The sequence below is a fragment of the Penicillium paradoxum genome (assembly GCF_028828445.1).
Source record: "Penicillium paradoxum strain IBT 22861 chromosome Unknown utg000007l_segment0_segment0, whole genome shotgun sequence".
NCBI classification, from domain to species: Eukaryota; Fungi; Ascomycota; class Eurotiomycetes; order Eurotiales; family Aspergillaceae; genus Penicillium; species Penicillium paradoxum.
This window is the reverse complement of record NW_026643185.1, coordinates 2750067-2773363: the sequence shown is the minus strand read 5'-3', so window position 1 is coordinate 2773363 and position 23297 is coordinate 2750067. Positions and strand designations below refer to the sequence as shown.

The window sequence follows — 23297 nt, the reverse complement described above, 5'->3', positions numbered from 1 at the left end:
TCAATTTCGACCAAGGTACGGAGTACTCCACAGCAAGTGGTGCATTTGTGATTCGTCAATAACACAGATCTAATATCAACAGCATTATCGTATCGATCTATATGGAGAACATGTGATGTAAGCTTGACTTTAGTGATGGATTTTTTTCCGCCAAGAAGCGATATATACGCAGCAGAAGTGTCGATCATTTCGGTCCATGTGAATGGGTCGCGCAAGCACCCACTTTGTCTCTTTCATTCTTTGCTGGACCCATTTGGGCGTCCTGCCTAGCAGCCTACCTACTCTCCAGATCACGTGCATTTCCTAATACTTAGATACTCCCCAAGTCTCTATATCAATGTACCCAGGAATTGTTTCGTCAAGGACAGCAACCTCGGTAAATATCTCTCGATAATATTAGAGCCCGATCCTGTAAGTTCCGTGCGGAATAAATATGTCTACGATATCCCCTAGTTCAGCAATACATGCCTTCTCTCATCCATCTTTGTCGTGAATTGGCTGGCTGGCTTGTAATCCGCTCGTCTCACCCTCGATTGGAAGGTCTCAAGGTTGTATGCTGCAGATAGGGTCGGGAAACTTCAAGTTCTCCTACGGTTTCACCCAAGTATGTTGTACGATGTTCCAGACCCTTAGGGCCCATTCGCGGCGGGAGGGCCCGGCCCGGGAGCCTAGACCCCGATTCGATCTCAACCTGCGCATGGTCCTTGTGGATTCCCACAACAAAGGATTATGTATGATTTTCCTTGCTCAAGTCACAGAAAACACCAACATACTGTTCTGTGCGTTGACTCTCTCTGATTGTATTTAATCCGAACAGGAGAAAGGGGAGAGGAGGTGGGGTTGAGGGCGGGGGGCGGGGCTGTGTCAATTACTGGAGCGAGAGGAGGGAAATATAAACCAAGAACGTGAAAGAAATTTTGGCCCCGATTTCGACTATTTCTGGGATGAGTCCATAATTAAGACGTGACCAAAAGATAAGTGTCACCGAAGAAATTAACCAGTAAGCATCAACTATGCGACACTAGCTACCCCTGACTACTATTCTTCCCCTCCCCAAGAAACAACCCTTGTCCCGCCTCCCAGTGCGGAACCACGGAGTATTGCAAATTGTGACAGCTGCCGGTGCATTGCTGATAAAGCCCGATAATTCTGTAAAATCCACAACCCCCGCAGTTCTGACCAGGGTTGCCGCTGCAGGGGTACAAACAATTTCCCATTGGGGTAACAGTAGGTTTCTTGGCAGGGTCAATGCTATTGCCACAGTAGCACTGGTGAGATTTCTCAACGCCGGCAATTTTACGGAGTATGTCCTGCAGCTTTACAGTTCGAAATGCACTTCTTGACTGTCATGTCCGAGCCACCCAAGCTGGAGCCCGTAAGAGTCCTGACAGCGCCTGCATTATCGACTGCACAGCCAATCCATTCCCAGCCCAGCTCATCAGTAAGGTCGGTATAGTAATGCAGTGGTGATCCGATCTCCGTGGGGGCTCCACAGCCGGTCTTGAGTGCCGCGTTGTTTGGCCCTGATTGGGTGGGTTTACAGCCTGGTAGAGCAGGTAGCCATCCACCAGCCTGTTCTTCGACTGATGGTTCTACCAGACACCCGTCCGTGACAGTGTTCAGATAGAGATGGATTGGCGAACACTTCCACCGTCGTGGTTGCAAGTGCCAATAGCTTGCTGAAGAACTGAAACATCCCATCCGTTGAGAAATCGGCATGTAGTCCATAGTCTGTAGGATCACCAAAGGAAAGGACAAAAGGCTAGCTGTTTCCATACCACACGTTTGCAAATTTCTCGGCGTGCCATGTTATCTCGTAGAAAATGAAGGCAATGCGGGCCGGGTGTGTCGTGGGACATGGACCGTTGTCGTATGTCTGGTTAGGATAAGCTACATGCGACTTGCGATCCGGACTGTCTAGATTCACTCCGTCCCGGCACGATGGGAACTAAACTTAGGCGCGAAGGCCATTTGGACAGTTTGTCGTTGGGGATCCGTTTGTTTGTAGCATTCCTGGACCATTACAGTTGAGACAGGCAAAGCATCTCGCATCGATTTGGATAGTGTCCTTATACCGGCGATCGAATGGACCTCCTGCAATCATGCGGAGCCCTGTTGGTGGGGTTACGATGGTCCCATATGTGGTTGGATCAGGGCGCTGCCTAAGGACTCAGCTCTAAGTATCGGTTTGCAATAAAGGATGACAAGGGTACTCTTACTCACAGTATAGTAAAGCTCCCCCATTCTGAGGAACTTGAATGAACTTCCATTCTGGGCATGGTAATAGAGAGAAGCGACCCAGTATTTGGATTTGTTCTCAATTTCAGAGCAAGCGTTACAGCCCAACTTCTGTGTCATGTCGTAGTTCATGGTAAATCCGGTGTCAGATCCACCCATGATGGTATGGATATGATTGGATACCACCCCAGGTGAAACGATGGGATCTGCTATCTCAATCACCAAGCTTTTAATACATGGCACTCTGAAGACTGCGACTGCTGGGTTGATATATATATCAGCAAGGAGGTGATATGAGTTGCACAGACTCGCGATTTCATCGTTGCTTTGGTGGGTCCTTTTCGCTCAAAGTAAAATTCGAGTAATCCTCTCTCACCATGAATGCATGAGCTCCTTTTATTCCAACAGCTCATGCCGATGAGCCTTTATTCTGTTCACAGAATTCTAAATGCTGTCCCTCTCAAGCTCGAAATGCAAGAAATTGTATACGCTGAAGTGATGCATGGTTTCTATCCCCGAGATTCCGCATGTCTTGCAAAAGAACATTCTAAGAAAAGCAGGACAAGGTTCGGAGCACAGCTCAGTCGACAGTTTCAGCCATCAATACAGAATAGACATTTCCACACGATTACATTGAATAACAGGCGGTGGCAGAGCCCTTGCCAAGTCTGGCTTGGTTCAGAAGAAGCCCGCGGAAATATGGCTGCAAACCCCAGAATTATATGAAACATGCATGTTCTGCGGGGTTGACATGTAGTAGTGTCGCTGGAATGCAGGGGGTGCCGTTAAAGGAAAGGACCCCAGTGCAATTGCGAGGCTGGAGCTGGCAAAGCGGCGTAATAGTAGGAAATCACCCAGGCACTCCGCGAGGAACAACTCCGAACAAGGAAGAATATTTGAGGGAATTCTTCTTGGAGAATCTTAGAACCTTACTGCACACGGATTCCATTCCTGTTTCCGGGTCAACCATCTAGATACTTCCTGACCCCTGGAGGTTTTGCCCAAACGAATAACCCTTGCACTCGGGGTCCGATCTTTGTATCTTTGGACAGGCTTGTCTAGGCCGATGAAAACTCTGGTAGCCCCCCTAGAACCATTCTTTGTCAATAAGAGGGTATAGTTGGAGCTAACAACTTATTCATTTAACAAAGGATTCAAGCATAGATGTCATCTCACCCTTTCATACTTGCTTCCATAGGTTGGCCTGTGCATATACCACCTGAGAGGTTACAGGCACGCAGGTAGATCAGGTCCTATAAGTCCGCCTGGTATCTCCGTAGAACTTTAAACAACGTAGAACTTTAAACAACTACCGAGGCCTATGGAGGTGCGAGCTAGGGAGGAAGGAGAGAGTTATCTTGGGAAAGGAGATGGAACTCCCGACTATCTGAACTACGAGGGTGATGACTGAGGCACCAAAGCACCAGTTTGTGTGAATAGCAAGTATGGACTAAGCAGCCCGATCACAATATACAATTGGGCTTGTGGTTTAGTGGTATAATACTCCCTTAGCATGGGAGTGGTCCGGGGTTCGATTCCCCGCGAGTCCATTTTTTTGTTTCACAACAACAACCAACGGAGCAGAGCAGGCCAGGCGGGGCGGCCTCTGTAGAAATTGCAACTGTAGTGAGAACGCGAAACAAGGGAAGACGATACTTAGTGATATTGGCAGTCAATTTCAGAATTATACTGGTCCTCCCAGTTGATAGCATCTGATCATTCCGAGCCAACACTGAGCACACATTGGAAATGCAGTGCAATTCGTTCAATGACGCATAGCAAACATGGCTGTTTTACCAAATAGTGAGATGTGACCCAAGTGGACACTCAAAGACTTGCGTAAGCGCTTCCCAAATGAGACAACCCAGTTCCATCCGCATTGACGAGATATTCAGGGAAAGCACCGAAATACGCATATCTCTCCACATAAGCCTGTGAGTCCAACCAAGGAAGAGCCTGCTCCAAAAATGCAATTTGCTGCTCCTCATTTCCATAGCACTCAAACTCCGTAATCCAAACCGGGAGCCCCAAAACATCATGCGCATCGGTCACATTGCCTTCGAACCAAACGGCACCATTCTGACCATCGGGAGTAACGCAGTCCTGGTAATAGTGAATAGCTGCAAAGTCAAAATGACACCCAGTACAGTTTCCCAGGAAGTATTGAGTCCACGTAGCTGTATCATAGGAGCCGCCGGAAGATGAGCCAACATTATTCCACAGCACACTAGGAGACCCGATTCGTACGGTTCCTGCAAAGGGCTGTATGTAGGCAAGATGGCCAGCTGCTGCCTTCTCGGGGATGATATTCGATGAAGCGTCATAGGTCAGATCGGGTTCGTTGAACCCAAGGATATTCCTCGTCCCTGGAGTTTGCACAGCGGTCGTCCAGTCCGGATCAGCAGCACTGGGTAGTCCCCACAGCATGGGAACACTGAAAGATAAGTCCATAAAGCACAAGAGCCGATTCCGTCGGGTTTGACTCACAACTCGAATGATGAGTCCAGATTCCAGGAGGGATATCCCCAATCAAACCCCCATGATACCTTGGTGTGTCCCTTGAAAAGGTTCGCATAGACCGCATCTGCGGAAGGATTGTTGTTGTTGTAAGCAATCCCTCTCTTCGTCGCAAGACCATATGCCGCACGAAGAAGAAGAGATGTCACAAGAAGAAAAAGATAAAACATCGCTGATAATTTGGTTGGATATTAAGTTGATTTGAACTTGTGGCCTGTTGTAGGATGCGAGGACAGACGCTTGAGGATAGCTGAGAGTATTCTTGAGTCGTATGCCGAGTTCGATTTCAATTTCCACTATGATAAGGACTCATACAACCCTTACGAGGTGGTCATTGATTGCTCAATTAGAGTATTTTCAAGGACTGCGCTATTTCCCCAGACAGCTCGTTTGTCTCACCCTGGCGGTTCCCCTTGTCATCACGATGACCGAAATCAGGTGAATGACCGAAGAAAACCAAGGGATTAATATGCGGAGTTTCGGATCCGTAGGAGCCCTCAATCTGAAGGTCCCAGTCCTTCCAAGATGTCTGCTTGTTTTGGATTCACTGTGCGGATTTTCGGGCGAAGGAGCGTTACTATGAGATAGGTATTCTTCACGGATAACCTGCATTAGCGTTACACTTTCACTCGTATTTGGTCGGATTTGACCCCGCGGAATGTCGGATATATCGTGTGCTGTATAGTCGCTCGGACAAGTCCACTACTGCATCGGCTTAGTGTATCCCCGCATAGTCAACTTTGAGAGGAAGTGGGTTTCCAGTTCTTGGCTACTCCAGGGTCAGAATTCAGTCTCGCGGACAAAAGAGTTAAAGATGACTTACACGTGGTTTCCCCATACTATGATGTCGTATATAAATAGGATATCAGCGCCGTGGACTCTGAGGTATACCCTTCACCTTGTCCAACTCACCGAGGCAAACATGGTTCGCTTTGGTATTTTGACCGTCTTGCCTTTGGCACTTACTGCAATCGCTGCTCAGATTGATATCCCGTCTGTGGATGCTGCTGTCTCTGCAGCTCTCAAGGAATATGGGAACTATGAAGCATACACTGGTCCCCAAAAGAAGCCCCCGGGCAAAGTGAAGAACATCCAAACAAGCGCTTCGCTCGCCAGTGAATCTTCATTTTGGCTCGAATCGATAGCTCATCAGGGTATCTCTGCTTTTGGAGCTTCTGGATATCAAGTCTTTCGTAACGTCAAAGACTTTGGTGCGAAAGGTAACCTGCCCCCTCTGACAGTACATGGCAAAACAAACATACTGATATAAATTCAAGGTGATGGTGTTACGGATGATACTGCAGCAATCAATGAGGCTATTAGCAGCGGCGACCGATGTGGACGGGATTGCGGATCTGATACAACAACCCCAGCCCTGGTCTACTTCCCTGCTGGTACCTACATGATTTCGTATCCGATCTTCGACTACTACTATACGCAAATCATTGGAGATCCCACGAACATGCCTGTGATTCAAGCCACAGCAGGATTCGAAGGCGGATACCTCATCGACGCCGACCCTTATTTCACTGCTGATTTGAACTGGCCATCCACCGTCGTATTTTTCCGACAAATCAGGAACCTTGTCCTGGATCTCCGCAAGATCCCTGCAGACAACGCCGTGAGTGGCATACACTGGCCAACAGCACAGGCAACTAGTCTGGAGAACATGGTCTTCCAGATGAGCTCGGCCCCTGGTACGAAGCATCAGGGTGTTTTCTGTGAAAGCGGTCAGTTAAAACCTGTGTGATAGCGATTAGTGGTCTATGGCTAACAATCAGCAGGTTCCGCTGGCTACATGGGTGACCTTGTTTTCAATGGAGGAAATATCGGTGCAGCACTCGGTAACCAACAATTCACAATGAGGAATTTGACATTCAACGACGCAGTCACTGCCATCAGCCACTTCTGGGACTGGGGATGGACTTATAAGAACATCCACATCAACAACTGCCAGGTCGGCATTGATATTACCTCTGGGGGCCACGACGAGCAAAGCGTCGGCTCGCTTACCTTGTTGGACAGCTTCATTACCAATACCCCAGTGGGTATTGTCAGTGCCCGTGATTCTACCTCTCAGCCTCCTACGGGTGGAAGTGTTATTCTTGAGAATTTGTTCGTTGACAATGTCCCCGTCGTTGTGCAAGGTCCGGGCCAGAAAACTGTTCTGACTGGTGGAACCAAGCATGTCGATGCCTGGGGACAAGGGCATAGCTACACACCTAATGGCCCTCAGACCTTCCAAGGCACCTTCACCCCCAACTCCCGTCCAGCATCGCTCGTTCAGGGAGAGCAGTTCTATGAACGATCCAAGCCCCAGTACAGCAGCTTGAGCCCTTCCTCATTTAGTAGCACTCGAAGCGGTGGTGCAACCGGTGATGGAAAGACAGATGACACAGCTGCGCTCCAAAAAGTCATCAATGATGCTGCTTCCGGTGGCAAAATAGTTTACTTCGATGCGGGTACCTACCGCGTGACGAGCACTATCAAAATCCCAGCAGGCTCTAAAATTGTTGGCGAAGCCTATCCAGTGATCATGTCCAGTGGTAATTACTTCAACGACATGGGCAGCCCCAAGCCAGTCGTTCAGGTTGGCGCTTCTGGTGACAGTGGTCAGGTCGAATTGTCGGACATGATTGTGAGCACACAAGGTGCACAGGCAGGGGCTATTGGCATTGAGTGGAATCTTGCGTCTCCATCTGGTAGTCCATCGGGAATGTGGGATGTGCACGTAAGAGTTGGAGGGTTCGCAGGCTCCCGGCTTCAAGCTGCGCAATGCATTGCAACGCCGGATACAAATACCACCACGGCGAATCCAGACTGCATTGCCGCCTTTATGCTCATGCACATCACGCCATCCGCCACTGGGTTGTATATGGAAAACAACTGGTTCTGGGTCGCGGATCAGTATGTTGCCTTTGATAGCATTCTGAGGACATGTGCTAACTTATTAGTGATCTTGACGGAGACGGCCAGATCACCGTCTATAGTGGTCGGGGCATGAACATTGAAAGCACACAGGGAAATATTTGGCTGTATGTTCCGCGTTGAAATTCACCAACACAGGTTCCAGATGAACTAACTCAAATCTAGATCAGGCACCTCCGTGGAACACAACGTCCTGTACGAATATCAGCTGGCATCAACCAAGAATATTTACATGGGACAGATACAGACCGAGTCAGCGTAAGTATCTGCCTACCAGTCAACTTTCAAGTCCTTTTGCTCACTAACGCCAGATACTACCAACCCAACCCCCTTGCCACCACTCCATTCCCAGTCGTCTCCTCCATCCACGATCCCGATTTTGCCGCCTCCTGCGCCGGCAAAGGCAAGTACTGCAGTGAGGGTTGGGGTCTGCGAGTCTTAGATTCGACCGATATCTTCGTCTACGGGGCGGGGCTGTACTCCTTCTTTGATAACAATAACGCCTGTAAGCCTCTCCATACCTTAAAATTCTCCCCTGTATCCGATCTGACACGTTTTAGCATGCTCGGCCCAAGACTCGGGAAGAAGCTGCCAGGACTCAATCTTCAGTCTCGAGGGCTCGTCTTCAATCTCCATCTATAATCTCAACACGCTGGGATCAGCTAGCATGATTGATATTGACGGTGTTAGCGTTGCAGACCAGGCTGATAACTTGAATGTGTTCAGCGAAAATATTGCACTGTTCAGAAACTGAGCTGGGCGACTTGGGCAGTTGAGCTGGTTGATGGTTGAGTTGGTTGGTTGCTGAACAGTTGGTGGAGAAAATGTTTCTTGGCAGGAGGCTCGACACAGCGAGCTCTTAGTCGATTTTCGGCTCCCTTTATCGACTCTTCCTTTGGTCTTCTTGAGTACCTTCAGTCCTCTAACTGTACATCGAATATGAACGTAAAGAGGTGATCAAACCTGTCAGCCGTGTCGTATTATTTTCGCGTTTGAGTTTGCCACACCCCTTCATCATCGCGTAAGCCAAGTTGATCAACATTCTCAAACAGCCTTGGAAGCGGTTGAGGGCTATATGGTTGTGAGGTGCAATTGCAGAGAGAGAAAAGTGGACTACTCCTCATAGGCTCTTCACGGCTTCACTTTCAATGTTGTTCGTTTGTCTTGTTTGCACTAACGGGGGTTTTGCGGCCTGAGGTTTCAGTTGGATTGTCCTCGAGGCTCCATGCGCTTCATGGAAACTTCATCTGCATCGCGACGACTGATCCACACAGTGGATTTGTATACTGGGGATGCACCATCATCAGTTGTTTTCGAGGTTTGCTTTGGTGGATGCATTTTACACGAGCTACACCGGGCCAAGGAATGCATCATCATCACCATCGTCGTGATGTATGTACACGGAGTAAGGACAAATCCTATGGCCGCACAAAATCATTATGGGCATCTAGCACTAAATCCTGTTTCATATTTTGTCTCACTGACTCCTATTATTAAACCTCTTGTATCATATAGATGTTTTTTGCCCAATTGATAAGCTTCTCTCTAATACTCATGTGTACCTAGGTAGACTCGGACGGGGTGGAGGTACTCCGTACAGAAGCCGTATGGGCGCGGAATGTGGCTGGATCAAATACAAGCTCGAAAACACCATCCCTAGATCCACCTACCTACTTCGTACATACACAGGTTGTCTGAGCACTCAGGGGGAGGGGGGTTGGCAGGGTGCTGGCCAATCAGTGTCCACTGTGATCTATCACTCAAGTGACGGTCACGAAGGCCCTGTGGGCTAACTGTCCTCCGGGCCGCTGAGTTTCCGTACACAATCCACGTACATCAACCAGGTACAATAAATTTGCAATTTCCAAAGTGGTCACAGATACATAGAAAACATGGTCAAGTATCACGTTGCCAACACACAAAGCTCGGCACAGAGCCTGAAGCCGCCTCTTAGTGCACCGGAGCTTACGCGCTCGTCTACGACTACATTCGGTGTCGACAAAGTGGCCCTCGTCGTGACAGAATGTATAACGATCACAAGTGCGATGCGCAAGCATACACGTTGGACACACTCCAGCGGGTCGAGGATCCTTGGGGATAGCTACCCAAAGGCACCGTCTACGCGACGTGTTGAAAGAGTTGACAATGCGGGGATCTTAAACCAAGAGGATATGGTATCAAGCCGCTGGGCTATGCGAGGAAATCAAGAGGAGGTACTCGAAAAGGACTCCCTCCTGGTGGCATTTTCGAGCCTGCGATCGAACCTCAAGAACTGCAAAAGTGAGAAATCAGAGGTGTATCAGGTATACAGCAGGATGACTGGCCCTACTGCTGACCACGAACAGACATTAGGAATTACGATACAACCGCGCTACTACACCCCTTCCTCCAAGTCGTACGATCCTCCTCCACACCCGCTCAGATTACATCGCTCGCTCTCATTGCCATCACGAAGTTTCTTTCCTATAATGTCATCTCTCTGGAGTCCCCTCGGCTGGCGGAGGCCATGGAGCTACTATCGTCGGCTATCGCACACTGCCGGTTCGAGGCAACGACTTCGGCAAATGAAGAAACTGTGTTACTGCAGATATTGAACATCATGGAAAGCACAATCTTGAGTCCAGAGGGTGAATTTCTCGGGGATGACAGTGTTTGCGAGATGATGGAGACTGTTCTGAGCATGGCCTGCCAGCTCAGGCTCTCGGTAGTCCTACGACAGTCAGCTGAGATGACCATGGTATCCATCTGCCAAGTGGTCTTTGAGCGATGGAAATATCTGGAACTTCAGGCGAGTGCCGAGCCGGAGGCATTGCACGATAACATCAAAGCCAAGATAGAAACTTTGAACATAGATGCTTCAAAACTGCAGACCTACACAGCGGAACTACGCGCATATGATCCTTCAAGTGTGGAAGAGACACAGTCGTTCGTGAGCGTGGATAGTTTGATTGACGGGTCCCTAAGCATGAAAATGCAAACTGCCGGCGAGATTTTGAATCCCATCCTCGAAGACGGCCAGCAAAACCAAGTCAGGACAGTCTCGATCAAGCCCTACTCCCTTCCTTCAATACGCAAGCTTCTCATTGTCCTTACCGAGATGATAGATCCTCACAACAAGCAAACTACAAATAGAATGCGTATCATTGCATTGCGCATTCTTGATGTTGCGTTCGAAATAGCGGGACCATCAATCATAAACCACGCCGGTCTAGCAAACCTGGCGAAGGACACCCTGTGCCGATACTTGTTCCAATTGATTCGATCGAATGACATGGCCCTCCTCAATCACTCGCTGTGTGTGTGCCGGACGCTCCTTACAACATGCCGCAATGTCCTCCGGCTGCAGCAGGAGCTATTCCTATCCTATGTGGTGGCTTGCGGTGCCGTTCCGCCAGGGGACATCGCATTGGAGCCTAATGTCGAGCTCTTCCTGTTCGAGTGCATACCAGAGTTACCTAGGGTCCTCAAGCCATCTCTCTCGTCTGCGGCAATCCATAGCGCTGGCAAAGCGCCATCGAGGTCCATGAAAAATCCACAAGATCTGCGACTCGAGGACGGCGCGAGGACAGCAGATGCTCGTGAGGCGATAGTAGAAAGCCTCAGTGCTTTAATCAGGATTCCCTCATTTATGGTCGAACTGTTTGTCAATTACGATTGTGATGTTGACAGAAGGGACTTGTGCTCTGATATGGTGAGATTTCTATCGCGGAACACCTTCACATGCTCAGACCAACCGTGGAGTACCGTTTCAGCGTTATGTTTGGACTCACTCTTGTCCTACGTGGAATCAATCGCCGATAGACTGGAAGATGCACCCAACATAGAAAGCGTGCCCGGCATAGAAAGTCTACGACACCAGCGGTCGCACAAAATTATAATCATGCAAGGTGCTTCTAAATTTAACGAAAATCCTAAGGACGGCCTCTGCTTTCTCGTCGCCCAAGGCATCATCCAAGACCTCGAGAACCCCAGGGAAATTGCAAAGTTTCTCAAAGAAACCACTGCGATCGAAAAGAAAACTCTAGGCGATTTCATTTCGAAGAAGACCAATGAGAATATTTTGCGAGAGTTTATGAAGCTTTTCAACTTCGCCGGAAAACGAATCGACGAGGCTACCCGCGAGTTACTAGGCGCATTCCGTCTCCCTGGCGAGTCAGCACTCATAGAGAGAATCATGGAAGTGTTTGCTGCACAATACATGGATGAAGCCAAACCGGCCGAAATTGCAGACTCGACTGCAGCGTTTGTACTCGTGTATGCCACCATCCTATTGAACACCGATCAGCATAATCCGAATTTTAAAGGCCAAAAGCGCATGGCAATTGAGAACTTCGCCCAGAATCTTCGCGGTGTTAACGATGGGAGGGATTTCGATATCGAATTTCTCCAGGAAATCTTCAATTCTATCAGGACACGTGAGATCATCCTACCCGAGGAGCATAACGATGACAATGCCTATGACCATGCTTGGCAGGAGATGATAGTCAAAGCCGAGTCTACTCCAGATTTGATTTACTGCAACACCAATACTTTTGATGCAGACATGTTTGCGGCAACGTGGAAGCCAATTGTCGCGTCGCTTTCATATGTATTTATGTCAGCGACCGACGAGGCTGTCATCCTAAGAGTGATAACTGGATTCGACCATTGCGCTCATATTGCTGCGAAGTATGGACTAAGTGATCTATTGGACAGGATTGTAGCATGTCTGTCACATATCACCACGCTTGCTCCCGAAGTGGCACCAAATACGAGTCTCAAAATCCAAGTGAAGCACGAGAACAATACTCTTGTAGTCTCGGAGACTGCTGTTCAATTTGGGCGTAATGACAGAGGTCAGATGGCAATGCTACTCCTGTGCCGAATCCTCAATGGCAACGAGTGTGCGATCCGAGATGGATGGGAACAGGTAAATCCTTCTGTGATCGGCAGTATTGGGAATCCCATAGTAACAGCTACAGGTCCTCCGGATACTACGAAACCTCTTTGTGAATTCCCTGATGCCTTCCTCGTTCGCCGTATCTCGCGAACCACTGGAACTTCCACCTATCCCGCTACAAAGCCCCACGCAAATCATTAATGAAGACCACGAAGTGGCGGAAATAGGTCTGATTTTTGCTTTTACATCTTACGTTTCCAGCCTCGCAAATGCCGAGCCTCTGGAACCCTCGGACCAAGAGATCGAGCACACCCTATGTGCAATCGATACCATCAGCGCTTGTTTGTTGGACGAAATCGCGTCCAACGTCTCGTAAGTCGTAACACGCGTCCTCAGCCTGAATGCGACCTAACACCCTCTCCAGCAAAATGTCCACAGAAGGGTTGAAAGCTCTCTTCACGGCACTTTTGTCCCAACTATCCGAAGACATATCGCGTGGAGACATCGTTGTAACGCCAAATGTGCTTTCATCAAGTCCCATCAACCAGAGCCACGATGACAGCACTGTGTCAACGGCGACTTACGATCCATCTATTGTCTTTATCTTGGAGCTGCTTACAATACTTACACTGCAAGACTGCCGAACAATAGAGGTGTTTGGTAGAGACACGGCGAACGCATTGCAGAACATCATAAATGACGCGGGTCGGGTACATCCCATCATCGTGTCTAGAGTTGTCTACTACCTGCTACTATTATTAAAAGGGAACAATGTGAGTGATAATCCAAGTCGTGCGAGTCGAGCTATATTGATACTTTTGCAGAACTGCAACTTTATAGACACTCCCGTCCTCCTGCATGCCTTCGCTGGCCTTGACGTTCATCTTCTGCAAGCATGTGCGAGCTGCCTTCTCCAGGGTATAACGGTTTGCATTGATAGTTCTCCGCGGTTACGGGATGAGATAACTCGTTGTCCTGATTTCTGGTCTATTGTTGATCAGTTGCGCGTAATACCGGAGAACGCTGCAAGTGTTCTCAGGGTTGTTGACACACTAGTTAGCACGGTACAGACCACAATTAACACAGCAAATTACGAGGCAATCGTTCAACTACTAGATCAATTCGCCACCACTTCCAGCGCTGGGCTGAAACCAGAGCACACCCTGCGAGGACGGAGAACGAAGTGTCAGGAGCAGCACGCGCCGAAGAACGCCGAGTACGTCATCTATAACGCGGAAATTACTACGGTCTAATAGCTTCCTAGATTAAACGAGATGGCCCAATGCGGAATCAAAGCCACGACCATTCTCTCCAACCTGACACTCCGGGTTCCTGAACTCATTGACAAATCCTCGCTTCCCACCCCTGAAGCTTGGAACGCTCATTGGTCACCCATCTTCCGCACGCTCATAGCACAATGCCTCAATCCCTGCCATGAGGTCCGCATGCAAGGATTTGAACTCCTTCAAAGTACACTCCTTAGAAAGCATGGATTAGTTTCCGCAGGACACACGGAGTGGACCAATATCTTTACCCAGGTGCTGTTCCCCATAGTCGCCCAGCTATTGACACCAGAGATTTATCAGTCTGATCCCTCGAGTATGAGCGAGATGATTGTGAGGGTCTCCACGTTGTTGTGCCGCTGCTATCTACATTATCTGACTGAGTTGGCGGAGTCGGTTGGGTTACTGGATTTATGGTTGCACATTATTGATCTGATGCACCGTTTACTCAATACCGGTCAGGCTGGGAAATTGGTAGGTTCAGGTTCTCTGTTTATCGTGGACTGTGAAAAGTTATAGGTCCCCGGTCTCCGTATACCTACTGACCAACATATAGGAAGAGATTGTCACCGAAAACATCAAGAACACACTCCTCGTCATGGCAAATGGCGGATATCTCGTCGTGTCGGAAGAGAAACCGGAGCAAACAAAGTTGTGGAACGAGACATGGAAGAGGATGGAGGTATTCTTGCCGCACTTGCGTGAGGAATTATTTCCTGGAGTGGGAACGTGCAGTGACGATGTAGAAAACAATCTATAGGTTGGTGCGAATGCCACCTGCATGAGAATGGATGAGATCTCCTCAGCCGACCAAGTTGCCAAATCTTCAAGTGCAAAAAGACATAGCGGTTGGAGAATGGATTGAATTGCATTCAGGGATTCTGCCCGAATATGCCTCATTTTGAGCTAACAGACATTGAAAATGACTGAATTACCTACTAAATTGCATGATCATAACGCTGACAAGCTAGGTAACCCAGCTCAGTATACGTATACTATTAAAAAACAGGCAGACAAGATGAAGCGTTTGATGTAGTATAAGACGATAGGTCGCTGAATTCTAGAAGGTTTCCCAGCCGTGAAGCCGTTTCCACCCTGAATCTCTATCTACAGCAATTCCTAGGCATCTAAGGTATGCCAAAGACGAGAAAGGTAGAATGAAATGGAAATTCATACGTTCGGAGTGGTTTCAGCGCCTGGAACTAGGTCAAATGGGAATTTGCCTGCGAATGGCTTCACTATGGGGATCTGGTTATAGTGTACAGGGTAGAACGGTCTACAAAGCGGGCTAGAGCCAGGCAAAATTCAGGCAGAAACTTCGATTTTCATTCTCCCCGACCCCTAGCTGATATCCCCTGCGAAGAGCCAACGCCCACTTTTGGGAGGAATACGACCTCAGATAGCGCCCTGGATAGCTGTATGACGAATAAGGGAGTCTGAGGTTTGATGAAATGCCCGTGATATATCTACATAAGCTGATTGAACTGAACACTGCCCCGTCTATTCAATCTGTGTTTGAACAGATTGACCAACTTCAAAGATCATATAGGCAATTCTCATTCACCAAAAAGCCGATAAATATCTATCTATGCAGCCGTCAAACGGCCAACAATCTTCTGGGCCAGCTGCTCGAGGCTCGTGGCTGAAATAATGTCCAGAGTCGTCACTTCCGCCTTGAGCTCTAATCGCACCCAATTCCTAAATTCGACTGCAGCAAGAGAATCCAATCCGTAGCTCGAAGGGGCCTTGGCCGGCTCCATTGGCTCACTCAAGCTTAGCATCGTGGTGAACTGACGCACGGTGACATCGATGACAGCATCATGGATTGCGCCAACGGCTGCCTTGTTTTTCACCAGAATGTGCAATGCCTGCAGACCAGCGTCCTTGCCATCATTGCTGGCGCCCGCATCATCGCCGCCACTGAAATTCAGAGTGCTGAACCGGGCATCGCGCAAGAGGCTGGAATTCTCGCGCTGAGGTACAGCAATCGAGGTAACCAGCTGACCAGCACTGGCCTCACTGATAGGCGTCATTTGCTGCTTGAGGGAGAAATTCACAATCTTCAACATCAAGGCTTCATTGATTGGTGTCCACGCATCGGAGCTCAGATTATTGAGCAGGTCGACGTGGTGGCTCATGTAGCCGACGTCTTGAATGGCGCCTAGGTCGACGGAGTTGCCGGCGAGACCGAGGCTGCGGCGATAGATGGCGAATGCGTCCAAGAATGCGTTAGCAGCGGCATAGTTTGCTTGGCCCTTTTGACCCACGACGCCCGACACTGATGAGAGCATAGTGAAGAAATCGACCGTCATGCCTTCCTCAATGAGGGTGTTGTGGATGTTCCACGTGCCGGCAACCTTGCAATCCACAGCGGTGTGGTACTCTTCAATACTCATGTCCGTGAAGACGCGATCCTACAATCATATGTCAGCAGGCATGTTTCAAATCATCTCTTGTTTTGGCGCAAACTTACGCGAAGTACCATGGCTCCCTGAATCACACCGCCAATGGATACTGGAGACTCTTTGATAATCCGGCGAACATCTTCAGCCTTGGACACGTCTCCTTGACCAAGAGTAACATCACAGCCCAGCGCTGCGAGGTCGGCGATCACGCGCTGAGACACTTCGTCGCTGTATCCGCTTCTGGCCATGACGACAATATGCTTTGCACCGAGAGTAGCTAGTTTGACAGCAACGCTTCCGCAAAGACCTTTCAGTCCACCAATCAATAGATAACCAACCTCAGCCCGGAGTTCAAGCGGCAGCCTGCTTGGGCGTACGGGAACGTTTACTGGCTCGTCTCCGCTCGTGATGACAATCTTTCCGATATGGTTTGCGGAACGCATATAACGCATCGCGCCCGACATGTTGTCCCAACCGAATGTTGTCGCCACATGAACAGGCTTCACATGGCCAGCTTCGAGGAGGACGAAGAGCCTCTTGAGCAAGTCGTTGATCATGGCATCGGACACAATATCGTGACCCATATCGAAGCATCGGTAGGAGGCATTGCGACCGAATGGCTCCATGCAAAGGCCCTTGCGGTCGAGCATGTCTCTCTTACCGAGCTCGACCATGGTTCCTTCAGCAGCGATGCAGCGCCAGGATTCGTCGAGAAGGTCGCCTGTCAGTGAATTCAAGATAGTGTCAACGCCATACCCATTTGTAGCTTTCATGATCCCCGCTGCGAACGAGGCATCGCGAGAGTTGAAGATGTGATCATCCGGGACACCTGCATGGTTGATCAAAAAGTCGCGCTTGTTCTGATTGCCACATGTGGCAAAGACTTCTGCACCTATATACTGGCAAAGCTGAATACAAGCCAGACCCAAGCCACCAGATGCTGAGTGAATCAGGACCTTGGACCCTTTCTTGGTGTTTGCAAGATTAAAGAGAGAGTGGATGCCAGTCAAGTAAGACGATGCCAAAGTACAAGTCTCCTCAAACGTCATGGAATCTGGAATCGGATACACACGTTCGGCCTCAGCGTGAACACGATTGCTGAAGGAGCCTTTCTTGAACACGAGTACCCGTTGCCCGATCTCAAGGTTGCGAACGTGGTGCACATTCTTTCCGAGGCGGCGAACAATACCAGCGCCCTCCAATCCTAGAACATGTTCGTTCTCGGGCACGATCCCCATGGTGATGACAACATCCTTGTAGTTCAAACCGGCAGCGTATACCTCAACCTCGACCTTGTTGTCATCCAGAGGCAGTTCGTAAGGGGCGACCTCGGCATACATGAGGGAATCGGTCGTTCCAACACGCTCGCATCGCAAGCGGATCATATTGGGGGAATCGTGCAGAGATTGTGTGATCGGCTCAGAGCCCTGGAAAGTCTCAGTTGCGACAGCATTGACTTCATCGTCTGGCTGGATGCGGTTGATGTGAATCAGACCGTCGCGCTCAATGAATTCGCTCTCAACATGGTGGAATATTTCGGGTCGGCCCAACTGCTCAAGAATGCTCTCCACAGAATCCACAGTAGCCTCTATCGAAGTTCCTGAGACATCCAACGTTGTGAATTGAACTAGTGGATCCTCTGCACGGACGGTACGACCCAAGCCATGAATCATGGCCTTGTCGGGGCTAGTGATGGCGCCCTGCGACCCTTTTGTCACCCAGAGAACACGTTTATTCAACGCAAGCAAACTCTTCAATGATTCCCAATGCTCGGATGATAAGGTTGGGAGCAACGCCGTGTCAAGCTCGTCAAGTACAAGCACGCGCTTTGCCTCGTTGGCGGTGTCGTCCTCGGCATCGTAAGTGGTGACATTCCATCCGTGTTCCTTCAGTGCGTCAATCACCTCAACTGCTGACTTGCTCGGCTTCCCAAACTGGTAAATCGAAAGGTCTTTGCTTGTACAGTCAACTTCACCCTGTACTCTGGCAAGAATGAGACCCGCGAATTCCTTGTCATCGTCAAATGCCACATGACCGGCGAATGTCAAGCCAGTAGATTCGATTAGGTCGGCATACGAGCCATTGTCGAATTTTTCGGCTTCTCCATTGACAATTTCCTCACTGTTCTGCACAGCCTGTTGGCGAAGGAAAAGTACCTGAGCGCCCTCCTTGAGAACCTGCTTGAGCTGGGTTACCACTTGCTCCACGTTCACAGCCGCTGGCGAGAGACGGATGACGACAAGATCAAATTCATCTCCGTCTGAAGTGATGTTGTCAGAGTCCAACAGAGAGACCTCCATCTTCTCGGATGTGTATTTCTGAGCGGCTTCAACGAGCGCCTTCGGGTCTGTTAGGCGATAGACGAACTGGCGGTAAGTTTTGCCAATGATGTCTTGGCCCTCAATAGAGCTGGCCCATACGCTTTGGCTGACACCGCGAGCGAAATTGAGTTCGAGAACACGCTGACTGGGCTTCTTGTGTGCCGCGAGCTTGATTATATCACCCGCTACGGCAACGCTAGCGTCTTGGGCATCTTGTTCTCTCTCAGCCAGTCTTCGCAGGCTCTGTGTAGTGAGCAAAGTCACATCAGGCTTGGAAACCAGGGCACTGAAAGTATGGGCATCGTAAACGCTTGCGCCAGTATCAATCCGAGTATAGCGGAGGCCAGACAGGTGCAATAGCAGTGTGCCAGTCTCAGGATCATACACCCTCGCATCTGACATGTAGTTCTTGTTGTCTGTCGGACGACCAAGTCCGACGTAGGCCGCGGATGTGAGCGAGAGACCACGATCAGCCGTGCTGGAGGTAATCACCAGACTATCAATCATCGCAGGGACGAGAACAGCGTTGACGGCATGACGATTTCCGTTCCAAAGAGATGGCGCGCAAGTCTGAAAGCACCCGTCCATGGCCGCAGGGTGCATGGGGTACTTCGACTGGGGATATTTGGACTCAGGAACCTCTAGTCCCAAGATTGATCTGCTGTTGCGTGACCCTGGACGTGATTCAATCTCAAGCTGCTTGAGGAACTTTGGACCGAAACTATATCCGGCATCGAGCATCGCCTTGTGCCATAGGTTCGCGTTGACAGGATGCTGGAGGGGCTTAGTGTCTTCGGGAACTGCCACTTGAGGCACGTCCTCATCGATTCGAATCAAGCCACGAACGTGTTCAGTCCACCCGGAGCCAGCAAGGGATGATATCTTGAACTCGAACCAATTGCCAACGCCAGTGTGGGCTGTCAATGTCAGGGACATCCGGGTTGACTGATTGTCTGGCAACACCAGTGCTTTCTTGAATTGAACATTGCGCAACCGATAACGAGGTTTCTCAACTCTCTTTTCGCCTTCAAGGATATGCAGGGCTTCGGATCTCTGGTAAATCGCCTCGATCGCCATAGAGATGTAACCAGTGGCAGGGAAGACGATGTCCGGACCCATCTTATGATCGGCTATCCATGGCAGGTCCTGCACGTTCAATGACCTCATGAACGCTGGCGATTGCCATGGGCTGCCGAGAACTTTGCTGCCAAGCAGATCGTGCGGTGAAAAGAGTCTGTTGCGCCAATCCTTTGATGCTTCGCTCTCATACCAGTACTTCGTTGAGTGATTCCACGAATAATTGGGTAGATCAACAACCATCTTTGGGGTAGCGCCCTCGACTTTGTTGACCTGGCTCAGGTCGACCTTCCCCCCGGCGACGTAAAGAGACCCAGCGACTTCGTAGATTGACCGCATGTCCGCTGCACCACGAGCGATGGCACTGGTGTACTGTGCCTTGATGCCTTGCAGGTTCTTCAAGATTTGCGAGGTTGGGCCCTTCAGAGCACCAGCAGGACCAAGCTCGATGAGGAAGTCCGGAGCATCGCTAGCCGTCAACATGTTTGTAAGGGCGGCGTCGAAACGGACAGGGCAGATCATATTGGATTTCCAGTATTCGGCGTCGGTCGGGCCAGCCAACTGCTTTCCAGTCACAGATGAAAACATCCGTACAGCGCCCTCCTTGAAGGGAAGATGCTCGAAGTCTTTAGAGAGCAAATCTGTATAGCCATGGCTGATTTCATCCATGAAGGTCGAATGGTAGGCCAGATTTACTTGTAGCATACGGGCGAATTTGCTATCCTCGGTCAGTCGCTTCTGCGCCTTAGTGAGTCCCTCCACAGTACCCGAGAGTGTCAGGCTGCTTGGGCTGTTGTAACAGGCAATCTGAACAGTCTGTCCCAAGCCCTGGAGGTAGGTGGTGATCTCTTCAGCACCCACGCCTGTCGCCATCATGCCAAATGCTTGCGAGGACTGCTCGGGCTTGGCATCCTGGTCCTCTAGAACCTCTTCAGCCAACTCAGGAGCCTGGCCACGGTAATATGCTGCTCTGATTGCTGCTTCCTTGGAAAGCAGACCAGCTGCGTAGGCTGCAGCAATTTCACCAGAGGAGTGACCGACCACTGCATTTGGCGATACCCCCCATCTCTTGAGAATGTCAACCAAGACGATCTGGAGGGCAGTGACTAGAGGCTGAGAGAACTCCGGCTTGCGGAGATGCTCCGCCTCGCGCGGTTCAGTGAGTTCGCTCAGGAGAGACCACGATGGAGCACGTGAGCTGCTCTGGAGGCACTTGTCAAGCTCGACAACGATATCCCGGGCTTCGGGGAATGTCCTAATCAAGGCTTCGCCCATTTGAGGCCACTGGGCTCCCTGCCCAGTGAAGATGAAACCTACCCGTGGCTCCCTAGTGGACTTTTTACCAACCACAAGCTCCGTTTCATTGATGGAAACTGTGTCGGTGATCAAGTAGCCACGGTTGAAATGGTGGGACCGACGTTCTGACAGCGTGTGCGAAAGATCTTCCAATGACACTTTCACGTTCGGGTTGGTCAGGTGGTTCTTCAGTGCTGTCGCACCTGCACGAAGGGATGCTTCGTCATTTGCAGATAGCACGAGGAGCTGAGGTTGGCTTGCAGGGGCCTCGTCGTCATCGGCAAACATATCGTCTTCGCCTTGGTACGAGGAGACATATGTGGTTCCAATATCAGGCAGCAGAACCTTGAGCTCTTCCACAATCACATGCGCATTAGACCCGCCATATCCAAAGGAATTCACGCTTGCGCGCTTGAATGGAGCGACAGGCCAGGGGCGGTTGGCCCGACTGGGTTGTAACTTGAGGCCGTCGAAATCGATCTTTGGGGTGGGAGTGATGAAGGTCGGGTTTCCAGGAATGAGGTCTTGCTCAATGCTCAAGATAGCTTTGATCAGCCCACTAATACCAGCGGCCGGTTCTGAGTGGCCGATGTTGCTTTTGACTGAGCCAATGTACAGAGGCGACTCCTGTGTCCTAGATGGGCTGAAGACTGAAGCTACACCACTTGCCTCAAGAGGGTCTCCAGCCTGTGTTCCTGTGCCGTGGAACTCAATGTAAGAGGTGTCATTCAGATTCGTTATGCCCGCGTTGGCATAGGCAGATCGAATGGCAGCAGCTTGAGCAGCAGAGTTGGGGCTTGCAATACCGGGTGTGTTACCGTCACTGTTGGTAGCGCTTCCTCGGATGACTGCGCGAATAGGGTCGCCATCACGGACTGCGTCGCTGAGTCGTTTCAGGTAGACGCAATTGATTGCTTCTGCCTTACAATAGCCGTCGGCCTTCACGTCGAAGGTGTGGCAACGACCAGAAAGGGAATTTGCGACACTCATAGCACCAGCTGAACAACGGCGCCTCAGTTAGCCTCGGCAAGCGATGGGATCTTTCTGCGAATTCAACTCACTATTGAGATTGTGCTCTGGGCTGAAGTACATGTTTGCTCCGCCAACAATAGCCCCATCCACCTCCCCGGTATGAAGATACCGGCACGCCACATCTAGACCAACCAGACTCCCAGAGCAAGCAGTGTCTATAGTCATGCTAGGACCCTTGAAGTTGAAAAAGTGACTTATGCGGTTACTGAGCATTGCACGCCCGATACCAACAACCGCTCCTGGTGCCCTATCCTCTGGATCGCGGGCCTGGATGGCATCATAATCTGTGCACCATGGTCAGCGTCCCAGTATATACAAAACTGACAAAATAAAAATTTGATCCAACTTACCCACGGCGTATGAGCCTACGTGACACGCAACCCGCGCTCCATCCAGCTTCTCAAGTGTTGTACCTGAGTTTTCCAGGCATTCGTATACAACTTCCATCAGCTGCCGTTGCTGCGGGTCCATGGCTGCTGCGTCCGCCCCCGAGATACCGAAGAACCCGGCATCAAAGTCCCGCGGGTCGGCATCCTCAATGAACATGCCGCCAGGCGTACGCATGGTCTTAGGCTTCTTTGAACCGTCATGGTGTGCAGAGAGGTTGAAGCGTGTTGAGGGGGTATCGTTAACGGCAATCCCGCCGCGTTCGAGGAATTTCCAGAGTTTCTTTGGGGTCGTTGAGTGGCCTGGAAGGCGGCAGGCCATGCCCACGACAGCGAGAGGCTCTTGTAGGAAGGCTTTCGGGGTGGGCGAGCCTCCATCTTGGGAGAATTGGGAATTCTCAGCGGCCATGATGGTCGGTTTGAGTGAAGATGTCAAGCGTCAAACTTGTCGAAGAGAGATCGACCGATAATCAAGCTAAGAGAGCTATGAGGAAGAAAGGATGAGGTTGAGGAAGTATACAAAACTTCTTTTGTTGCACTCTGCATATTATATACCAATATCCTCAGGCCGTGCGATCCCGATCCGATCAATCGAACCTTCACTTCGTCGTCCTTTGCAACATACGCTTACGATAGACTAGCAACATCGTTTACGACCTACATCGCCACCCCGAAATGCCTTTAGGGTGATCCTGCAACCATCATAATCTACAATCTGCTCCACTATGTCTCTCATGGAATAATATCTTATCTCCCGGCACGCAATCGTTGTTCCGGATAACTCCATGCGTATTCCTAGATCCTTAGCCTCTTCTCGGCCTCGACTCTGAAACAGAACGTGCATGAAAGTCCATTAACTTACGCATTCCAAATGCACGAGAAATCCTCCAGGCATCCCGCAGGCCTACCCTGCCAAGCAAGCGCAAGTGAGCCCA

General features: G+C 50.0%; 6 protein-coding genes across 6 annotated transcripts; 2 read left to right on the top strand and 4 right to left on the bottom strand.

Annotated features, from left to right (window-relative positions):
* Positions 1-1296: 1296 nt before the first annotated feature.
* Positions 1297-1808, bottom strand: N7457_008571 (uncharacterized protein; the record flags this gene model as incomplete). The annotated part of the gene is made up of 2 exons (XM_057179614.1): positions 1297-1731; positions 1779-1808. The coding sequence occupies 2 exons, from the start codon at positions 1806-1808 to the stop codon at positions 1297-1299; spliced, it is 465 nt and encodes a 154-aa protein (XP_057028000.1).
* A 146-nt stretch (positions 1809-1954) lies between these two features.
* Positions 1955-2397, bottom strand: N7457_008570 (uncharacterized protein; the record flags this gene model as incomplete). The annotated part of the gene is made up of 2 exons (XM_057179613.1): positions 1955-2158; positions 2224-2397. 2 exons carry the CDS (start codon positions 2395-2397, stop codon positions 1955-1957), a joined length of 378 nt encoding a protein of 125 aa, XP_057027999.1.
* A 1668-nt stretch (positions 2398-4065) lies between these two features.
* Positions 4066-4925, bottom strand: N7457_008569 (glycoside hydrolase family 128 protein; the record flags this gene model as incomplete). Its single annotated transcript, XM_057179612.1, has 2 exons — positions 4066-4672; positions 4726-4925. 2 exons carry the CDS (start codon positions 4923-4925, stop codon positions 4066-4068), a joined length of 807 nt encoding a protein of 268 aa, XP_057027998.1.
* Positions 4926-5677: 752 nt separating this feature from the next.
* Positions 5678-8437, top strand: N7457_008568 (glycoside hydrolase family 55 protein; the record flags this gene model as incomplete). The annotated part of the gene is made up of 7 exons (XM_057179611.1): positions 5678-5975; positions 6033-6485; positions 6540-7662; positions 7710-7790; positions 7849-7941; positions 7995-8188; positions 8244-8437. 7 exons carry the CDS (start codon positions 5678-5680, stop codon positions 8435-8437), a joined length of 2436 nt encoding a protein of 811 aa, XP_057027997.1.
* A 1138-nt stretch (positions 8438-9575) lies between these two features.
* On the top strand, positions 9576-14605 carry N7457_008567 (Sec7-domain-containing protein; the record flags this gene model as incomplete). The annotated part of the gene is made up of 7 exons (XM_057179610.1): positions 9576-9963; positions 10029-12592; positions 12645-12934; positions 12987-13335; positions 13387-13778; positions 13827-14319; positions 14402-14605. 7 exons carry the CDS (start codon positions 9576-9578, stop codon positions 14603-14605), a joined length of 4680 nt encoding a protein of 1559 aa, XP_057027996.1.
* Positions 14606-15431: 826 nt separating this feature from the next.
* On the bottom strand, positions 15432-22771 carry fma-PKS (polyketide synthase fmaB; the record flags this gene model as incomplete). Its single annotated transcript, XM_057179609.1, has 4 exons — positions 15432-16259; positions 16319-21942; positions 22006-22260; positions 22327-22771. The coding sequence occupies 4 exons, from the start codon at positions 22769-22771 to the stop codon at positions 15432-15434; spliced, it is 7152 nt and encodes a 2383-aa protein (XP_057027995.1).
* Between the last annotated feature and the right edge of the window lie 526 nt (positions 22772-23297).